Source organism: Anolis carolinensis, chromosome 6 (genome assembly GCF_035594765.1).
Source record: "Anolis carolinensis isolate JA03-04 chromosome 6, rAnoCar3.1.pri, whole genome shotgun sequence".
Taxonomy (NCBI): Eukaryota; Metazoa; Chordata; class Lepidosauria; order Squamata; family Dactyloidae; genus Anolis; species Anolis carolinensis.
The window spans coordinates 93,633,235-93,654,641 of NC_085846.1; the positions used below are offsets into that span (position 1 = coordinate 93,633,235).

A 21,407-nucleotide genomic window follows, 5' to 3' on the forward strand; every position below is an offset into this window, starting at 1 on the left:
CTGAATTGCAGAGAATAAATTTAAAGAATTATATCCACATTTATTGCTTTATTCCAGCACATAATTCTCCTCTTAAAAAAAATAAAAACCCTATTACCTTACACAATATTCTACTGCTATGTTATTCTGTACAATTACCACAATCTTGGATCCTTATATTGGATCCTACTGACTGACACACACAACAGTCTGATATACTATCATAGTTTATACATGTTCATGTTATTTGATGTTACACAAAGGTTTTCACAGAAAATTATCAGTTTATGGCTGCCAATGTCAAATCTCATTGCTACTTGCTCTTCAAAGAAAAGATCACCCTCTGTGCTTATTTGATTTAAATCCTGTTGCCAAAAAGGCATCACTGTAACAACAAGGATGCAATTCTATTTACACTTTCTTGACAAAAAGCACCACTAAACTTAATGTGGCTCTGAGAAAGCCGCTTTGAGTCTCCTTTGTGGAGAGAAAACATGGGATACAAATAATAATTACAACAACAAAAACAACAACCACCACCATATGTACGATTGAATACAAAAGGATATGTGAAGTGCTTTGAGATACCTTGAGCGTCTGCCCTTGACATTAAAAGCAAGTTCTCTCTCTCACTGACACCAGATCCAAGAGCAGCTGAAAAATTTCCAGGTAGATTGTTGCACAGAGCCTATTATAAATAAGTACAAGTTTAAGATATCTATCTGCTATATAACTGCAGGCAATCTACAAGTTACAAACAAGGTATTCTGTAGGTTTGCTCTTAAGTTAATTTGTGTGTGTGTGTGTGTGTGTGTGTGTGTGTGTGTGTGTGTGTGTGTGTATATATATAGAGAGCGAGCTTTGGATTGCATAAGGAAGAGTTAACACCCCAGTGATGTTTGTTTTGCTGTTTGTGTACCTGTTCAGAAGTTTTCACCTCACTTTCTGTCCTTGTGATAATTGTATTTTGAAAAATTTGAGTTGTTGTGGAAACAAGGATTGGCAAGAAAGCTTCAGTGGAGACACCTTTCCGCATTGCTAATTCTTCTAGGAGTGAATTTCCCTTCCGAGGGGTAGATTTATCTCAGTCCCTGTTTTTTCACCCCTATTCTTTACTATGAGTAATGTGTAAGTCAGATGTTTGTAACCCAGAGACTGCCTATATATTAAAACAATATAAAGTTAATGAAACTATTATAGGTTAAAGGATAAATCTATTATAGGACCATCACTTCCACCTTCTAAAATTAATTTGAAGAGACACAATCTACCCACTGACAAACCTTAGTGATAAACCCATATTATTTTAGCTTTCTTTCTCTGTTTTGGAAATTGCATATAATAATATTTGCTCATGTAAATATAAAAATAACAACACAATATTTTTTGTGGAGACATACTTCTTACCTGAATGACCTTAGAACATTCTTCTGCAACTGTCTTGCTAAGCCTTTCTAGATCCACTAGAGCAGGTTGGACTTCTTCTGCAAAGACAAGATGTCACTGAAATTTGTTTATTTTAAAGAGGTTTCCTATAATTTTCAGACAAGACCCATATAGATAAGGAAGTGTGTGTGCCTGTTTTATCTGTAGGCTATGGCAAAATTCAAAATAAAAAGAATCAATTTAAAGCTAGAACCTCCCCCCCCCCCCCAAAAAAAAATAACCTAGTCAATGTTCTAGCAGGACATTATTACCCTGATTTATTATCTGTGCCATAACTATTTAAAGCAGCATACTACTACTACCAAATCAAAACTATAATCATTGTCATCACAACTTAAGTTCAGAAGAGTCAGTTTCAATTTTACAAGTTTACCTGTTTTTATGCTTTCTATCTTCTGAAGATCCAACTGGCTTTTCTTAAGTTCACACAGTTCTTGTGCATGATGGAACTGGAGCTCTTTTTTAAGAGCTGAAAGTGCATTCTCCTTCTCATTTTCCATACACTCACGCACCTGATCCACATGAGCTGAGTAAACCAGAGACAGACAGATACGCTGGGCCTCCATCTGGAGCTTTAAATCACTCTAAGTAAAGATGAACATCTTGTGAGATAGTTGTACAATCATTTTCCCATTTTATAAATATATGACTTTAATTATAGTAAAAAACTTGAGCAACACAGTATTTTGCTAAGTGGCAATCCAAGCATGAAGAATAAGAAACTTAAATGCTGATAAATATATACAAGTCTATGAAATTATCCCCAACAGACTCATTCACCATTATGCAGAAGTTATAAACCACTATTTTCTTTGGGAAAATTAATAGCCTATTTGTGTGCACAAATTTATTTATTTATTTATTTGCGACATTTATATACCGCCCTTCTCACCCCGAAGGGGACTCAGGGCGGTTTACAAGTATATATACATACAATATATTATATTATACAACTATATCGCAATATTATTAGTAATATTGCATGTAATATAAATATACAATTATAATAGTCAATTATAATTATTATTACATTGTATTACATCATAATATTATTATTAATATTACATGTATATACAATGTATTATAATATTAGTATAGTATAATATTATTATATATCATTATATCATTAAATTGATACAGGAGACATGGTGGAAAGATGTCTTCCCGGCCCCGCCTTCTTCATTCTGCTCCAGATATAAAACTAGCATAGCATGTTATTGCGGATAGGGGCCTCTAGCTGATGTAAAACAGACAAGATGGAACTGTCCTCATGGCTCCCTCTTAGCACTGGCACCCGAGTGTCAGTTGGAGATGTAATATATGTAATATACATGTAATAAATGTAATATACATTTCATAAACAAAGTTAGTCATTTTAACGATGTTTGGAGGATGGATGAAAAATGATCTTCACACTCATGCAAATCACTTCCCTGAGATCAGGCATTATTCTTAGACCTATATGAAGCCTATATAAAGACATAATACACACTTGAGTTACAAGTGTGAAAACCAGCCAAAAAGACATACTGTTTTATTTATTTTAAACTGTTTTATTTCATGATCAAAACACAATCCATAGTATATGCAGGAAGGAGTAAGTTATTTCTCAACCTCTTCTTTTTACCATGGCTGCACATCCCTCCCAAGGTGTTTAAAAAAATCACAAGAGGAGGAATTAAAAAAGTCAGTCCAGGCTGGCATTCTTAAAGGACGCTATCTTGGGACCCCCAAGGTACTGGTTCCAGCAGATCCAAAATCACTTCCATCCAACCCCATAAAGCCAGGATCCTATTTGAGAGGGGGCTATTGCTAAAAGGACCAATACTAAAATAAGATGAATTTCTATGGTGTATAACCAGTCAACAAGCTATTGTGCATTCTGGACCTTCAAGTTTTAACATGTCTTTTCAATCTCTCCTACTTTCTATATCTTTTTAAATTTTTTAACTTGTAACATTAAGTGGCATAAAATTTACATGGAATCTCACTTATCCAACATTCGCTTATCCAACATTCTGGATTATCCAATGCAGTCTGCCTCCCACCCGGATCCACAGCTCTTTCTCTAGGCAGCAAGGATGGAATGTTTTACGGATTTAATTTTCAACAATGTTGTTACTATAAGTTCATTTTATGATATTCTATCTATTTGTAATCAATTTGTTAACAGCCAATGCTTTTGGTGATAAATTTGTAAATACAGTAATTACTACATAACGTTATCGTGTATTGAACTGCTTTTTCTGTTGATTTGTTGTAAATTCGTAAAAGCATAACCTAATTTGATGTTTAATAGGCTTTTCCTTAATCCCTCCTTATTATCCAACATTTTTGCTTATCCAATGTTCTGTCGGCCTGCTTATGTTGGATAAGTGAGACTCTACTGTATATTGAAATGATCATTCATAAGGGGTACAGGGGAACAACACACATTATGAAGGTTATTTCCCTTGTGTCAGCTGCACTAGATATGTCAACTCTTTTCACAATCATCTGGTGCAAAGAATATGGGTGAAAGGGAAAAATATGTCAAGAGGAAGGTGCATCAAGCCAACCCTTGTTGGGACTGCCTTCCACCTGGAAATCATTGTCCTCACTGCGAAAGAACATGCAGCTTCAGTAGGTCTCTATAGTCATTTGTGGACCTATTCCCAAGAAGGCAATCATATTCTACCGCAAGTGATAGCCAATGAGATGATAAATCTCTGGACCAGGTTAAGTTTCTGAACACTTTTCAAAATCAGCCCCACACAGATTGCATTACAGTTGTTCAACTGTGGTGTAATTAAGACACGTCTCACTATTGTCAGATTTGATGATTCAAGGAGTAGGTGCAGCTGGTGCACAAGCCTTCACTGTGCAAATACACTGTCAAAATCAGAGCTTCCAGGCTCAGGGTCAAATTCAGTTACACACCAATCTGAAAACCTATATCTTCAGGGCGAATACAAACCTATCCACACAAGCTGAATCCCTATGTATTATATATGTTACAATTACAGATTACATATGTTAATAGTAATTTTTGAAAAATAAGCAACACACTAATACGAACCGTATGATCTCTCTCTCTGTTGTACTGACACAGATTACAACACAGCACTTTAATCCTTTTCACTTGCAATGTCATCTGAGCAAAATCACATGGTACTCTCAGCTATACTTGAGCTTAACAGAACAATTATAAAACAAAGTTCATTGCTAAGAGCTGAACTGTTCTGTCACATATAGGTCATGTAACACTGAAAATGGGAAATGAAATTATGGGACCGAATTGTATCAAGACATAAGAACCAACTCAAACATCTTTAATTTTCACCAATGACACATTGCAAAAGCTTCCAGCTGTCAAACAATTAAACCAGTATCTTTTTCTACAGAGCTTGTGTGGCTTTATTCCTATTGAGTTACTCACACAAATACCAGCCCTGCGCACTTGGCAGCAAACTTGCCCCTAACATCTTTAAACAATACTTTGGATTTGTAATTTGATGCCCAAAGATGACCAAAGATAACTAGAATACCGGTTGCAATGAACTTGTTCTATAGGAGGCTGGCAAAACAATACAAGTGGTTAACTGTTTTCCTTTTAAAAACCTCAACCAACTGTCATCCATGTAGAGATGTATTACAATAAGAAAAGTTTATATAAATAAAGAATAATAAATTATAATAACAATAGTATGTTAAAAAGGCATTGAATGTTTGCCTATATGTGTAATGTGATCCGCCCTGAGTCCCCTTCAGGGTGAGAAGGGCGGAATATAAATGCTGTAAATAAATAAATAATAAATAATAACAAATATATGGAATTACAAGGTTGTTCAAAATATCAAGCACATAAGCTGGTTTAGCTTTTATTTCTCAGTACTCTACCGTCATCCCACTATGTTTGCAGTTTTGACTTTTGTGGATTTGATTATTCACAGGTTTGATTTAAAACATTATCTCAAGGAATTTTGAGGTTTCCCAGTGTGCTTTTGTTGACAGCCTCCTCCTGTCATTGTAGAAGACCTAGAGATTTCTAGAGAACACATTTCTAGGTCTCCAATGTGATTCTATGGCCAGCTTTCAACAAAAGTTGACCACAGAGTCATGTTGAAAGTCATCTACAAATTCCTATTCTCTCAGGTAAAAAAAAAGCTATTTATGTGTGGCTTTCCATTTTCACAGCGGTCCATTGCCCCTAATCCCAGAGAATGTGGAGGACTCACTGTAAAAAACTATTTCTACTGCAAACTTTCACAGAACTTTCCACATTGTCATTTTATTAAGATCTAATCCCTTCTATGCCAAGCACACATTTATTTATTTAGGCAGTCCTTTACCCAATTCTCCATCACTGGTTGCACCAAATATTTTCCAATCTTCATCAATTTGGAGTTATAGTGACACAGATATTTCTGAAAAATCTTATACTATTATTTACCTTTAAATATCCTCAGTATTTCACCAAGGTATTGATGAAGCAATAAGTCACATGAACTAAAACTCTTAGAGATCATGCCATTAAAGTGATAATATCACCATGCTATGGTTTTATGAGGATATGACAGTGACATAAACTATTTTCATATGACTATTTTCATAATCAATGTAAAACAGTTAAAAGAAAAATGAGATATTTTCTGACACATTCAAATTACTTCTTCAAAAAAGGAATTATTACACTAATATTTTGTAAACACTTTTACAGAAACTAACACAAAAAACTTGCAAAGGGTAAGATCAAGCAATCCCATAAACAAATAACATATTTTGAAAGGGTTTGCCTATTACCAAACTAAAGCAAGCTTTGCAAGAAATGCAATACATTTCAGTTTAATAAGCAAATATTACAAAGTTTATTTTGTACCATAAAATAATAGTCTTCAAGAATGTATGCAGAACATAACACATCAAACATATAATGACAATCTAATAGCTGGGCTCCTCCATATTTTTTAGATGATTTCTCTAGTATAAACTTGGCATGAAAACCTATTCACTTATCTATGGTTTCAATAAAATTCACAGGTGACTGATTCTAATCATACATGTATAGGATTGCACACTTAGCATAGAACCAGTTAGCACATTTAAGACACAGTAACAACTAGGAATTATGTAGAATAAATGAATAAAAATTGAATAGGCTACCATAAATACCTGTTCTGCTTTCAGCACATCCAGCTGCTCTTGGAGTTTGTTTTCACCTTGTACAAGCTTCATACACGAAGAATCTTCAGCTAAACCATCACTCACAGAGTGAAAATTGTCTGACCACAATTCAGTCCCTGATTTCATCTTTTGTTGTATTCTCTTTTCTGCTGAAACATGTTGAGCCAAATCTACCGATTTCTCATGCTTTTCTATTAATTCCCTATTAAAGTCTTTGTCTGAATCAGGAACAAAATTTTCAGGTTCACCAAAAGTTGAATGGTCTTTCTGTAAATCCCCATTTGAGTATCTTGCCTTTTGTGAATAAGAATCCATATTCTCCTCTATTCTTTGTGTAATTGCCAACTCCAGTTCTTTACATCTCGCTGAAAAGAGTTCTTTATCTTGTTTTAGAGAGAGAAGTTCTTCATTTAATTGGCAGATCTGATTATGCTTTAATTTCAGTTGTTCAGAAAGATCTGAAAGTCTCAATGAAAGTTCTAATTTCTCACGCTGAGTGACTTCAAGCTTTTCCATAAGTTCTGTTGTATCTTTTTCTACAACCTCCTCAACATCATACGTTTCAGACCTTATTATTTTTTCTCTGTTACTATGAACAGCTATGCTTTCGGTTTTCAATACAACTTGTATATCTCTTTGTAAATACTGGGTCTCTTCCACTGATGCCTGGACCCTAGCTTTGTATTCAGCCTCTTGTTTGTTCCTGCTTTCTTCTAAATCTAATTTTACCTTTAATAGAGAAGCATATTTTTCTTGGAGATCCTTATAATTTTGTTCAAAGTCCCTCTCAGCAAATGAAAAAGTGTTCTTTAGCTTCTGAAGCTCTACTTTATGTTCAGCATCTTGTTTTAGCAACTTTCTATTTTCAGTTACCAATTCTTCTATTCTTTTTTGCAAGTCAAAATCCTCTGACTTGGAATTAATGCCATCAGTGAAGATAAAACTTTCTTCCTTATTCCTAAGCGCATTATTTAATTTCTCTTGTAGAGAATTATTTTCATCTTCAAGAACTTTATTCTGTGTTGCAAGCAATGAATATTTTTCTTGAAATGTGTCTTCTTTCTCTTTCATTTGCTTTTCCAGGAATTCTGTTTTAAGTTGCAACTCTTGAACTTCCTGTTCCAACATACTCTTTTCTTTTTCTTCCTGTCTAAGAATATCTATCTCTTTCTGGAGGTTGCTGATTTGAAGAAGCATTTCTTCTGATTTAGAATTTAGAACAGATTGGTGCAAATCTTTTAATTGTGATATTTCTAATGTAAGCTCATGCTGTCTTCTTAATAAGTTATCATTTTCAGATTGCATATTTTCTATCATTTTGCTCATTTCAAATTCTAAGCCATCTAACTGCTGGTTCGTTTGTGTAATCATATTGTCTTTAAGATTTTCTATGTTTATTCTGTGTTCTTGTTGCAGGTCATCTCTAAGTTTTGATAGCTCTTCTTCATGACTGAATAAAAGCTTAGTCCTCAGCCTTTCTAGTTCAGCCTCTTGAGATTCAGCCATCCTGTCCAAAACAGCATCCTTTTCTCTTTCTAACATTTCAAGTTTTATTTTATAATTTGTAACTTCTGCATCATGTTTCAATTCTAGCTCTTGTTTTATCTCAAAAGCAGATGCAAGCTGGGCTTTTAGATCCTCAACAGTGTTTTTTAATGTATCTACCTCATGCAACATAGAATCCTTTTCATGTATAATTTGTTTAGCTCTCTGAACTTGATCCCTTGTAAAGCTCAGCTCTTGATGAAGATCCTCAACTTGATTTTGTAGAGAAGATTTTTCCAAAGATAAGTGTTCAAGCTGTTTAGATAAATCCTCTCTTACCTTTTCTCTTTGATAATCAGCATCCTGCAACATCATTTTCAACTCATTAACTTCAGCACTCAGTAAGTGTAACTTCTCTTCATTTATATTACTAGAAACTAAATTCATAGTTCTCTCAAACTCTGCTTTTTGTTCTGCAAGAAGCTTTTCAGTCTCAATGGTGTGCCCCCTAATTAATTCCTGCTTCATCTGCACAATCTGCTGTCCATGTACTTCCTCTAATTCTGCCCTGAGGTCTGCAAGTTTCCTTTGTGTTTCAAGCTCCATTCTTTGTACAATACCATCCTCATGTTGGCTATCTTTGTGACATTGCTTCTGTAGTTCTTCTACAGTTCCCATTAACTGTTTTATTTCAACAGAACACTGTCTTTCTTTCTGTTTAGAACTGACAAGTTCTACTCTCATATTGTTTATTTCCTGATTTTTTTGAAAAACATCTTCTTTTACTTCATCGAGTAATTTCTCAGCAGCTGATAAATTCTTCTGAAGAATAAAAATATTTTCTTCCTCTTCAATAATTTTTGCTTCCAGTTCTTCAATGACAGTTTCTTTTTCTTGTAGTTTCTTCTTCATGGTATCATCTTCAGCTCTGTATTGTTCCTATAATAACAATGACTTACTTTAATTTCTTGAGTTAACATATTTGATTATTTGGGGGGTGGGCAAAAAATTCTCCATTCAAATGACAATTCTAAGGAAATAATATAAATAATGAGCATTTGTGATGTCTTAAGGACTAAAAAAAGGAATTGCACCATTCAGAATTTTACAATTCACTGAAACTGCCATATAAGATCCAGATTATCTGATTTGAATTATATGGATTATAATTTGGATTATATGGCAGTGTAGACTCATATAATCCAGTTAAAAGCAGATAATGTAGATTATCTGATTTGAAAATCTGGATTTTATGGCAGTGTAGAAGGGGCCACAATCTTAAAATAATTAATATTTCCTGAGAGGCTTGCACAATGGGAAGATGGGTTTAGTTTCAAAACTCTCCATGGATACCAAAATCTAAGGATAATCAAATTCCACTACATTCAGTGGCACAGTAAAATGGGTTTCCCTACATAAAATAGTGAACAACCCTACTGAATATCAGAGAGAGCCTGAAGATGTGTGAAGTCGTGGGAAATACAGCACATCAGCATAGTGCTTGGCATGTGGCAAAAGCAAGATCTATTTCTGGCATTTAAAAAATATTTTCAAGCAATGTTGGTTCACTTTGTGGATGCAGAGAATGTAGATATGGAGAGCTGACTGAATAGAAAATACTGTGATTCTGCATGTAGAAAAGCCACAAGAATACAAGTCAGACATAATGAAAAATATTTAAACAACCAGCGATGGGAGTCAGAGATTCCAAAAAAGGAAACTTAGAGGAGGTAAATCAAAATTACACCTACATATTTAAGGCCAAATATTGAAATTCTAGAAGTAGTCTACATTGCAAGATGAAGTTTTAGGCCATGTCTAGCTAAAATAAGAAGTAAAAATGGTTTAGGAATATATAAAATAAATGCTTGAAGGAAACATAATACAAAGGAATAGTAAACTTCAGTGTAATTGTTTAAACATTCCTGCCCAGAAGTGAGAAAAAATGCAAGTAACACAGAGTAAAATAGAAACAAGTTGTTGTGTTACTGCAACATTCCCCACAAAGCCTTACCAACTGAGGAATCTTAACAAAACCATTCTGTGACTGGAAGCTAGACCTCTTAGCTGCAAAACCCTTCTCCAGTATTTCCCTTCACTTTCTGACAACCATACCACAATTCCTAAAATTGAGCAGAAATATTTATTGCGTTTTTCTTGCAGATCTATTACTCTCTTTTCTCTCTGGCCTCAATTCACAAAACTTTGGAAGGCTCCTGTCTTGTTTCTGGTTGATTCAAAAGACTATGTGCTATGTATGATGTATCTTGACTGTTTAAATCATCCCAATTTGGTTCAGGATTCATTCAAATTCAGTGCATTCTATGAGCAAATATTCCTTCAGGTTCTGACCGACTTTCTCCAACTTCCTTCAATGTTTATATACTATAACAATTAGGAGACTTGTATGCGTCAAACTAAAAAATTGCAACTGTTTTAAATAACAATTATGCAGAAAAGCATGTATCACTAAAATTTAGACTCTAGTGACATACCATTTCAAAGTCAGTCACTCTTTTTTGCAAAAGTGAAACTTGGACTTCGAAGTCTTCATTTTTCATCTGATATTTCTTCAGGAGCTGCTCTTGTTCTTCTAGTTGTTGCTGATATGTAAATATCTGTTGCTTGGCCTGGAGTAAATCAGAAGCTGTGCTGCTGTGACTTGTGTTCCTTAAAGCTTCGCTTGCCTGCAGCTTATAAACAGAATAGCACGAGTTAATGTAATAGTGCAATTATATGGAAAAGCATTATTGAAAAAGTATTGTTCTTGTTCATAAGGACAACATATATTTCAAATTCTAGACCAATGTGTGTTAAAATGGTTTGAATGTCGGACTAGGGCAGGTCTCACTCTCCCACCCTCAGAGGAAGGCAAGGGTGAACTTCCTCTGAACCAATACTCCCAATAAACCCCATGAAAGGTTCAATTTAGGGTTGCCGTAAGTCAAAAATGACTTGAAGGCATACAAAAGTAACAACAAATAGAGTAATTTTTAGATCCTCTAGCAGTGATATTCAAATACACAGGTGTCTCTATATGCAGTACATTTCTCAGGAATCTAGAGAAATCTCAAATAGAATCCATCAAAATTAACTGTCAAATAGCAAAAACAAGCAGTGACTCATCATTAAACTAAATAAATAAACAGTTACAAAACCAAGCCATTAAAACAGCTTGAGTGGAACTCTGCAATTATGGAAAAATAGGTTTTATAAAAAAAATATGTGGGAGGAGATGACTGATCACCAAAAGAGAAATATTACAAGAAATTACTCATAAGACCAAAATTTATATTTTCTCTTCTTCAAATGATTGTTCTCTTATTTTTGATGTTCAAAATAATTTTATCTTATGCCATTTTGGTCATATCAGTCTTTTAGTCATATCAGTGTTTGATTTTTAAATTGCTTTTAATTTAATCTTTTAAACTCTAGATTTTAAAAATCTGTTAAACATGAAATGGTTATAATATAAATGTATTGGTCTGTGTTCAGTTGTCTGATTGTTTTTGTTGCTTGTGTAAATGTAAATTGGGTTTTATCTTTTGGTTTATATTATTTTGCATTTTATACGGTATTGAATGTTTGCCTCTCTGTATGTTGTAAGCTGCCCTGAAGAGGAGGAGATAGGGTGGGATAGAAATAATTCATTCAAACATGTAGAAGCATGTGGAGATTAAAAGAATTGGCTGAAGATTTACCATGTCTTCATGGCAGAAAGAAATGTCTGTTTCTACTTCAATGACCAGATATTATTTTTGGATACTGGAGGATCACAAATACACCTCCAATTGGTGAGCCCCCTTTTACTCTCTTTGAATAGCAGCATCAACTACTACTATGTGTTTTAGAACTCAATGACAGACCCAGTTTTCTAGACTTGAAACGTGCCAATTGTATATTTATATGTGTATTTTTATGAATGCCTAACGTAATTTAATTTTAATTGATTTGAAATGTACTGTATTATTTTTATATATGTGCTTTTATTGTAAGCTGCCCTGAGTCCCCTATTGGGTGAGAAGGGCAGGATACAAATACTGTAATAAATAAACAAATGTACGCATTGGTGAATAACAGCCTGATCAATAAGCCAACAATGATTTGAGTAAGCCCTCCAAACCAGAACTGGTTCTCATGTTCAATTCAGTTAGAGACGGTTTGCCCAAAGCAATTTGCACTGAATACAGAGGCAGGGAAAAATAAATTCAATCATATTCAAAACATCATGATTTCTCAAAAGTAGAACAATGGATGAGGAGTGAGCAAGACTGGTGTGTCTATGGACACATACAAGTGCTACCTTTAAATAACAGATGCATAACTTTTTAAAGAAGTAATACAACATTACCACTATTAACTTACATGTTGAAACTGAATTTGAAGTTTTTGACTCTGCTCTGTCAACTCCAAAAATTCTCTCATGGTTTCATCCTTTTCTTTCCTTGCTTGCTGCAGATTTGCAGTAAGCTGTGTAATAATGTCATCTCTTTTTTTGATAGCAGCCTCAAATTCTTGTAGCTTAAAGAAGTTAAAATATTAACACTATTCAAAAAAGAGGTAAATATCAGCTATGGCTATTCTGGTAAGATGATAGAATATTTCCAGAAACTTTTAAATCCTACACACAAAACTTTTCAAATACAAAAGCACAACAGTAATACTGTCTCGAACTTCCAAGGGTCTTCTATTTGAATTAATATCCAAAATGCTGATATTAAAAATTGCATGATGGTCTTTTCAATTATGTGCTTACATTGCAGCTTTTCTATTCTGGTACTGTATACAATATTACTTTATCCAAACTACATTGGAGTTAGGCTTTTCTAAATGCCAAAAGCTCAAGAAAATAATGTCTGAACGAATGTGTGTGTGTGTGTATATATATATATATAAGAAGGCAACCGACCAGAAGACCAGACATGACAGAAGATGGACATGAGGAAAATAAATTTACTGGGTATTTATGTATAATGCAGCACAAATCCCTTGTAAATGTTTACTACTGCAACTACTGAATCAGCACAAAGAAATTAAACTAGAGATTGAATATTAAATCAACGATTTTAAGAATTCCAGGCAAACAAAGCTCTCTCATTGGAAAGCAAACATATTCCAAGCATTCCTTAACTTGGTTTTCACCGAACATGTTGGGACTACAAACTCTGAGTTCAATGCATCTATACACTGCCAGCTCAGGAAAGAACTCTAATGACATGATTATGGATAGAACTAAAAAAACAAACAAAAAACAACAACAAACAAAAACAAAAACAAACAAACACACACACAAACAACATGTTCAAGTTTGGGATTCTGTGAGTAATATCTAAAAGTAATAATTGACACTGCATTTTGAAAAACTATTTTTTCTCCAATTACTGAAAATTATCTAAATTTAGAGCATTTGCCATTTTTCTCTCTTTTCAGAGATTTACTAAAGACATAATCACTGTAAACAAATAAAAAATATGCAAGAGCTTTTGTATACTTTGATCCATCAGAATAATCTAAATGTAGAGGAAGAATATTTAGTATAAAGTAATAAACTGATGATGATTTTAAATAACTTTGGGACCCAGCATGGTTTTGCTGAGGCAGGCCTTGATTAGTTATTTTATTATTTTATTTAATACAAAATTTCCTCCCAGCACAGGACAGGGTTCAAGGAGAACAATCAACTCTGTCTTCTTTGTGGCTTCTAGTTCAAAGAAACACAGAGCCGAATTTCTTCCACGCAGACAAAAATTACCATCCATTATACATGTATAATTCCTCCAAAGCGCAACCTGAAAATGCAATTCAGCATGTTTGCTGAACTAAAAGCTTAAGAAATGCAAGAAAGCAGGAACTTTTTCTGACAGACTAAGTGCTTGTCTGATTGGACAATTTGTTCATGCATCTTGTTCCCATGCCACCTCCATTTGCGAGCAGGAATGAGTGAGAAACTATATACTAAATATTCTTGTGCTAATGGCCTTCTTGGTGTACACTGGATTCACAGAGGCAAAAAGTTCGATATTATTTCGATACTATTTTGTATATATAATTCTGATATTCTTCTTGCTTAAGAATAGGAATAATAATTTTATTTTGTTAATGGCCCTTAACATGCAAGTGGGAAAAGTGTTAGCTTGTCACTGTCCATTTGTCTGAATGGAAAATACATTTTATTCTTTTTTTTAAAGTGATATTTTCAATGGCAGACAGCTGTTACTTTTGCTGTGACTTACAGGGCCAAAGATAAAACTTGGAAAGCATTAAAACGAAAATGATGGGAAAGTATTTGACAAAAGGACACTTTTTGTAAAATAAAATGATGAATACAAACATAATTTAAATGAAATATATTTTCTCATCATTATTGTGTCTTACCAATCAATAATGAAAAACTGCATATGTGACCACAAAGCATGCAGAAAGCAACATAAGGTAATTATACCTGTTGCAATCCTTCTGTACCATATGCTGCCCTCAATTCTTCTAGTTCTTTGTTTAGCTCTTCAATCTCTTGTTGTTTTCCAGACAATTCATTTTCCATGATCTCCAGTTGTGTCAAAGAATGCTGCATCCCATGCTCAGAATAATTCTCTCCAAATCCAAATTCTTCTTCCTAAACCAATCCAAGTTCCTTAGCAGCCCAGCATTGTATAAGGGTTGTTCAAGGTGAGGATACTTAAAACATTCCATGCTCCTCAGCTGAGATAGTACTTAGTACGCATTGCTATGGAAACCTGCTTTGTTAGTATAATTTGCTCAGTAAGAGCAGTAACTGCAGAATACTATTTCATATTCAATCTTAAACTGAATTTTGTTTTCCAGATAAAAGAAGCAGTAGCATATTATATGTACAGTCCACACAAGCTGCTAAACTTTTACGGCACACAGGCAGAAAAATTATTGTTGTTAGCAGTCCAGACACATTTCCCAATGCAAAACATTTAGTGTTTTAGTAGTGACACAATTTAAATTTAAATACTATACCCTAATACAATCTGTAGATGCACCTGTTCTTGTCAAGAAACTGCAACCATTTACCTATACAAAAAGAATTCTATATGCATAATGGTTTACAGCACAATGCAATTTTATGCATCTTTACTTAGAAGCAAGATCCACTGACATGGCTCAACAGGGCTTAATCTTGGCTAAGTGCGCACAGGCATACAGCCTCAATCTCTACTTTTGTTTAATTACTTTTCACTTTAACTTACGATAGTAAAGGCTTGTGTCAGTCTAATCAGACAAATGTGGTTTGAGAAGTAAGACTTCACATGTTCCACAATCAGAAAGCTGCAGCCTTCATAATTATAACAATAAAGCAATAAAGGAACACAAAAGGATCAACTATCTAACTTCAAATAAAATAACGCAGATAATCCACATATTATAAGACTATCACTGCTAAAGAGGGCGCCCATAAGTTGTGGTAACTATGAAAATATCTACACACTTAAAAGTTTTAAGATGTCTGGGCTTTTATATTTGAAAGTGGCATACTACTGAAATTAAGGTAACCCATCTGTTGTGCTAGTACAGTGTGCACTCCATATGTGTGGGGAATTGTTTCTAGGACTCCTCATGGATACCAGTATGTACGGATGTTCAATTGCTTTATCTAAAGGAGCTTAAGCATCCCTTTCACCCCTCCTCAGCCCCATGCATAACCGAAGGCAGCTGCCACTGCATAGTCTCCCCTCCCCACACTCACCATCAGTTCTACCTCACTCTATCTCATTTTTATTTCCTCTATTCATTAGCAGAAGAACTGGAGTGCATCCTAAATGTTTCTGATACTAATGGGTATGCTAACTTTCATTACACGAGTTCCTAAACTTCAGTTTGGATATAAGAGAGTCCGTGTTTCTCTCCCAGTTCCTAAATTAAGTTCAGCATTTAAATATAAAATGGACGGAATTTTTAATTTTCAGTATACATCGGAATACTTTTATATATGCACACTAGTGTTTCCAGTTTAGAGTAAATGCATGTGAAATAGTTTATTTTATATTATTCTAGTACACTGCTTCTGAAACTATGAATCCTGACACCAAAGGGGTCTCCTTAGCTTAAGATTGGGGTTGCAAAAAAATCTGCAACAGTAAAAGGTTTCCAAACACCACCTAATGGCTGTTTTAGACATTTACATGAATCTATTAGCAACAATGTGCAGTATTTACAGTAGGCTCTTCAGGAAACGTTTCAGCTGTACTTCATAAAAAGGAAAACCAGCTTGCTTAACAAGCCTTGCAAATGCTTATTTACCATCACACTTTTATACCTATTTTATAGACCTATATACCCCAGATTGCATAAAAATTCTCCAGGCTTAAAGGGGTCACGAAAAAATTTCTAAGGAAGAAAGCGGTCAAAAGTGGGAAAAACTTGCCCTGTTCTAGTGTACAAGATGTATATTCAAGCCAAAATAAGTACAGTAGAGTCTCATACATCCAAGCCTTGCTTGTCCAAGCTTCTGGATTATCCAAGCCATTTTTGTAGTCAATGTTTTCAATATATCATGATATTTTGGTGCTACATTCATAAATACAGTAATTACAACATAACATTACTGCGTATTGAACTACTTTTTCTGCCAAATTTGTTGTATAACATGATGTTTTGGTGCTTAATTTGTAAAATCATAACCTAATTTAATGTTTAATAGGTTTTTCCTTAATCTCTCCATGTTATCCAAGATATTCGCTTATCCAAGCTTCTGCCGGCCCATTTAGCTTGGATAAGTGAGACTCTACTATATATGAAATACATTAACATCTACTGCCACAAGGGGTCACCATTATAATTTAATATAAAGTTACTAAAAACCTGTCTCAAATCTCTTAGGACTGCGGAAATGTGCTATAGTTTTAAGCATACTTTTTATTAAAACAATGTAATGGCAATCTTACTTGCATGTTCTAACTTACAAAATAGATCCACCTAAGAAACCTGCTTCAATATTTAATAGGTTAGTTAGTTATAATCATGAACCCTAAGAATGGGTTTACATTTGTGACACTTTCAATTATTTAAAAGGCTGACTACTATTGATAGCAGGTATGGTCAAAGTAAGGCCCGTGGGCTGGATGCGCCCCTTTAGGTGCTTTCCTCCGGCCCTCCTCTTTTACCCTGTCTTCTTAGCATAAAGACGCGGTGGCCTGCCACAAACTCATGCCGACGAATGGGGGAGGCAGACATGCAGATGCTGAGAGCCCTCTGGCCTACCTACCTACCCTATGTATCCATCTCTCTCTTTTTCCTCAGGCCAGTCCCTGCAGCTAAAAGTGCAACAAGGGCCTCCCTTTGTCGCCTGTTGGGCTTTGACTGGCAGGGCCTCCCTCAGTCATCCAGGCCCGGCCTTTTCCTGGCTTTCTCTGCAGCCTGGGCACCTCCTCCCCCTGTTTCTCTCCTAGCATAGAGTGGAGTTACTGTTGCCTCCTCCTCCTCCTGCGGTGTCCCTCTTTGAAGGAAAGGAGGGAGGGGCTGAGAGAGTGCCTCTGCCGCCCAGCTCTATTTCTGTCACAGTTTCTGTGAGGGATGCACTGCATTCAGCTGCGTCATCCCCCCCCCATGCTTGAAGAACAGGTGAGATAGATATGCAGTGGCTGAGAGTCCCCCAGAGGGCTCTCAGCAGCCGTTTTTCTTCCCCTCCTCTTGGCAGGAGAGCATGTTGCACCCCCCCCCCTGCCAAGAGGACAACTCTGCAGGAACATGTGGCTGCCCATGTAACCCCCCCCCCCCCATGATAACTGCCATCGGCCTTCCCCTTGGCCTCCCCCTACACCAATCCTTGGCTTCTCCCACCTGGTATGCGCCCCTGTTCTAAAAGGTTTGCCCATGCCTGATCTATAGTGACTAAAATGTATTCTAAGTGATATTGAGAATAGATACCTCTTTTCTCTTCAAACCTGATTATTCATTGCATTCTCAATAATAATTCAACAATTACTACAGTTCTAAATAATATCATGTGGTAAACTACCATATTTTTTGAGGAAGGCACACATTTGGAATTGAGGGTTACATCAGAACCCCTAGATCAGTCATGGCAAACCTTTTAGAGACTGAGTGCCCAAACCACAATACAAAACCAGCTGTAAAGTAAGCGGGTGAGGGGGAGAGAGTGAGTGGCAGGCAAGCAGGTGAGTGAGCCATAGGTTTTCCACCACTGCCCTAGGCTAACCACCAAATTTAGCAGATGACTCTAGGAAAATGTCAGAGTGTTGTCTCAGACTGCAGAAACCTGAAAGACCACAGAGTAATGTCTTTTCCCCATCTGGAAGCAACAGGATATGAAAAAAGGGGAAAAGATTTCTCAATATTGGCCCTGCATTTGTGCCCTCTGAAAAATAACTATCTGGTGTCTTCCTTAGTAACATTCAGCTGTCACACTAACACTTTCACCTTCCAGCGGGCATTCATTCTTAAATTTTGTGTGTTTTCCTATTCACATTTTATTGCTGGCTCTAAGCGTTCTAATATTTTCATGATACTATTTTGGCTTCTTCATTAATTTTGATATAAAAATTGAGATTTGTTCATTGTTTTTATTGTGTGTATTAATGTATCTCTGCAGCATTTGCCAATTTTATACCAACATTAACAATTTAATAAATAAAGTGTCCCAGTGCAGGATGTGGTGATGCTCTGGGGTCTCCAATAAGAGACGTACGGTTCATAGTCTGCACAATGCCTATCTACAAGTACTCACTATTAATCAAAATAAATTTCTATCCATTATTTAATTCAAGTTCTCTGTTCTTTCTCCCTTAAAACAAACAAAAAAATTTCATGATGGGAACATCTCTACTAGTAGAGATCACTGTTTTAAGGAGAATACCTGCTGCTCTTAACTCAGTGTTAGTTTTCTCAGTGTCATCGCATGCCTTCCAGAAAAAAAGGTTTAGTGTAATTTGAAGACATACATTATTTATGGACACATAACAGTTAATTATACATTATGTATGTGAAGGCTCTGCCATCAATTTAATGCCAGTCTCATATATACTAATGCACATATACAGTATTAAAACCACAAATAGCAGAAAAACCTAATCCTTTTGCATTCATTGCAAAACAATAATATTGGAGGGAGTTGTGGGAAAAAGTACTAAGTACGCAGAAGCAGTAATTTTTACCATACAGAGCACATTCATAAGCAGTTTGTCATAAATACGGGTAATTTTAAAACCACACTAACATTTTATTAGCAGTTATAAATACTATACTCTGTTGGAATTAGAGGTCTTCCAAATTCTGCAACTGCTGGCATGTGCTAGAACAAAAAAACTTGCTGACTGCATCCCCTTGTACGAACCTGCCCGGGCCCTGAGATCTTGAGGAGAAGCCCTTCTCTCGGTCCCACCTCTGTCTCAAGCTCTGTTGGTGGGAACGAGAGAGTGGACTTTCCCTTCTCAGTAGCTACCTCTTGACTCTGGAAATCCCTGCCCAATGAAGCCAAAATGCCCCCTCCCTGCTGTCCTTTCAGTGGCAAGCAAAAACCTTTTTATTCAGACAGGCTTTTAAAGAAGAAGGTTTTTAAAATAAATTCAGGGAGTGTTGTGGCTTTTAACTTTGAAAATGTTTTAATGGTTTTTAACTGGGAATTCCATTAAAAATGCTCAAAGTTAAAAACCGCAGCACTCCCTGAACTTATCTTTAAAAAAACCCTGTTTTAATGGTTTTTAACTGGGGAATTAGGAGCCCCCTTGTGCCAGCAGGACTGCTGACTGATAGGTCAGTGGTTCGAATCTGGTGAGAGCAGGTGAGCTCCCTCTGTCAACTCCAGCTCCCATAAAGTGGGGCATAAATATAATAATAATAATAATAATAATAATAACAGCTGACAATGGGGCTGCTACACAGATGTTCTTAAATTGGTGCCCACCAGAGGTAGATGCAGCCTATGTTGATCACATGTTTTACTATGCACAGCAAATTGAATCTTAGATGAACTTCAATCTAACTTTTAGCTCAATATCTTAATTATAAACATATCTGCACACCAAAAATAAGAATTTAAATTTCACTCTTATTCATTCACATTATATAATAATTTAGGATGCATATTAGAACAGTGCCCTCATTCCTAAAAGTCATCATAAAAACAAGTAATATTAATGAAATATATTAAATAACAATTAGCAGCCCATAATCCTAATAAATGCCCTTATGCAGACTATAAAGTATCAATTTTTCTCTTACCTCTGAACTATAATCATCTGCAGTTGTGGAAATCTCACTTTCCAGCTAAAAAGGGGGAAAATATAAGGACAAAATTAAAGATACTTACTTCTATTAACTAAAGTCTGCTTTACAGGTCTCCAGTTTACAACAATGTCTTCCATCTCCTTTTGACTAAAAGCAACGTAAGCAACAGACTCGAAATACACAACCTTTTATACTGAAGAATATTAAAACTGAAGTCTTAAAATGTCAAGAAACGGTCTGTCAAATGGAATAGACTTCAAAAATACAATGTTAAATATATTTTCAAAGGTGTATTTTTCTGAAGATGTTCTCAGGGGGTCATCTTATGCATGTTTGGTTGCTATGCATTTCATCAAAATGTCCCACTTTATTAGCCAGCAATGTAGTGATCACTCAAGAAAAAATGTTACTATCTGAGGCCTCTTTGGGCAGGTAGCTAAAGGAGACACAGGTAATACAGAAATTCATGAGTGTTACTAGAGCAGACCAGTGAAGAGCATCTGGAGAAAAACAGAGGGACAAATATATTGTAGTAGGAGTTTACAACAGGTCACTAAACAAAGAAGAGGAAGTGGGCAGTGCTTTTCAAACCTAAACCTTAGAAATCCCAACTCCCAAGAATAGATATGGGGGAACTTCAAATAAGCTATGAGAATAAATCTGCTAGGCATAGGCTCTCCAACACATTTTTGATGTGCTGTGCTAATAATTTCTTATTTCAAAAGATAGATGAAGGAACAAGGGATTGGCAATCCTGAATTTTTGATGCTACTCATGCTGTCATGGCTGCATGGTACAGAATCCTGGGATTTGTAGTTTGCTAGTCAAGTGGTATCAATATGCTATAAGTATGTAGTGTGAAAGAGATATAAAAGTAGGCATTAGCCCAGACATTAAGAAGGGATATTCACAAAATGTGGAACAATATTCCTTTCCTCAAATAACTTTCATATCCATTAGCAAATCTAAATTTCATGTTATCTATTGCACATATCTAATTTTCCAAGACCCTAAGAAGCTGGATTTGCTTAATGTCAAAATAACAACATAGAAATGATCTTTGAGGTCAGTTCATACTGATAGATGAGAACACTTAAGCTCTTTCCTGTGCTATCTTTTCCTAT

General features: G+C 35.4%; 1 protein-coding gene across 7 annotated transcripts in view; it reads right to left on the reverse strand.

The window, feature by feature from the left end:
* The window catches only part of akap9 (A-kinase anchoring protein 9), a 112,654-nt gene that overhangs the window by 72,758 nt on the left and 18,489 nt on the right, over positions 1–21,407 (reverse strand). For 5 of the 7 annotated variants that reach the window (XM_008112509.3, XM_008112506.3, XM_062983683.1 and 2 more), the window contains 9 exons: positions 20,278–20,322; positions 15,058–15,111; positions 14,516–14,686; positions 12,439–12,594; positions 10,569–10,766; positions 6,577–9,012; positions 1,799–2,009; positions 1,387–1,463; positions 568–667 (listed from right to left, as the gene is read on the reverse strand). In XM_008112509.3, the coding sequence (XP_008110716.2) occupies positions 568–667; positions 1,387–1,463; positions 1,799–2,009; positions 6,577–9,012; positions 10,569–10,766; positions 12,439–12,594; positions 14,516–14,686; positions 15,058–15,111; positions 20,278–20,322 (3,448 nt within the window). The remainder of the gene's footprint in view (positions 1–567; positions 668–1,386; positions 1,464–1,798; positions 2,010–6,576; positions 9,013–10,568; positions 10,767–12,438; positions 12,595–14,515; positions 14,687–15,057; positions 15,112–20,277; positions 20,323–21,407) is intronic. The other 2 variants (XM_008112507.3, XM_008112508.3) reach the window with 2 other exon arrangements.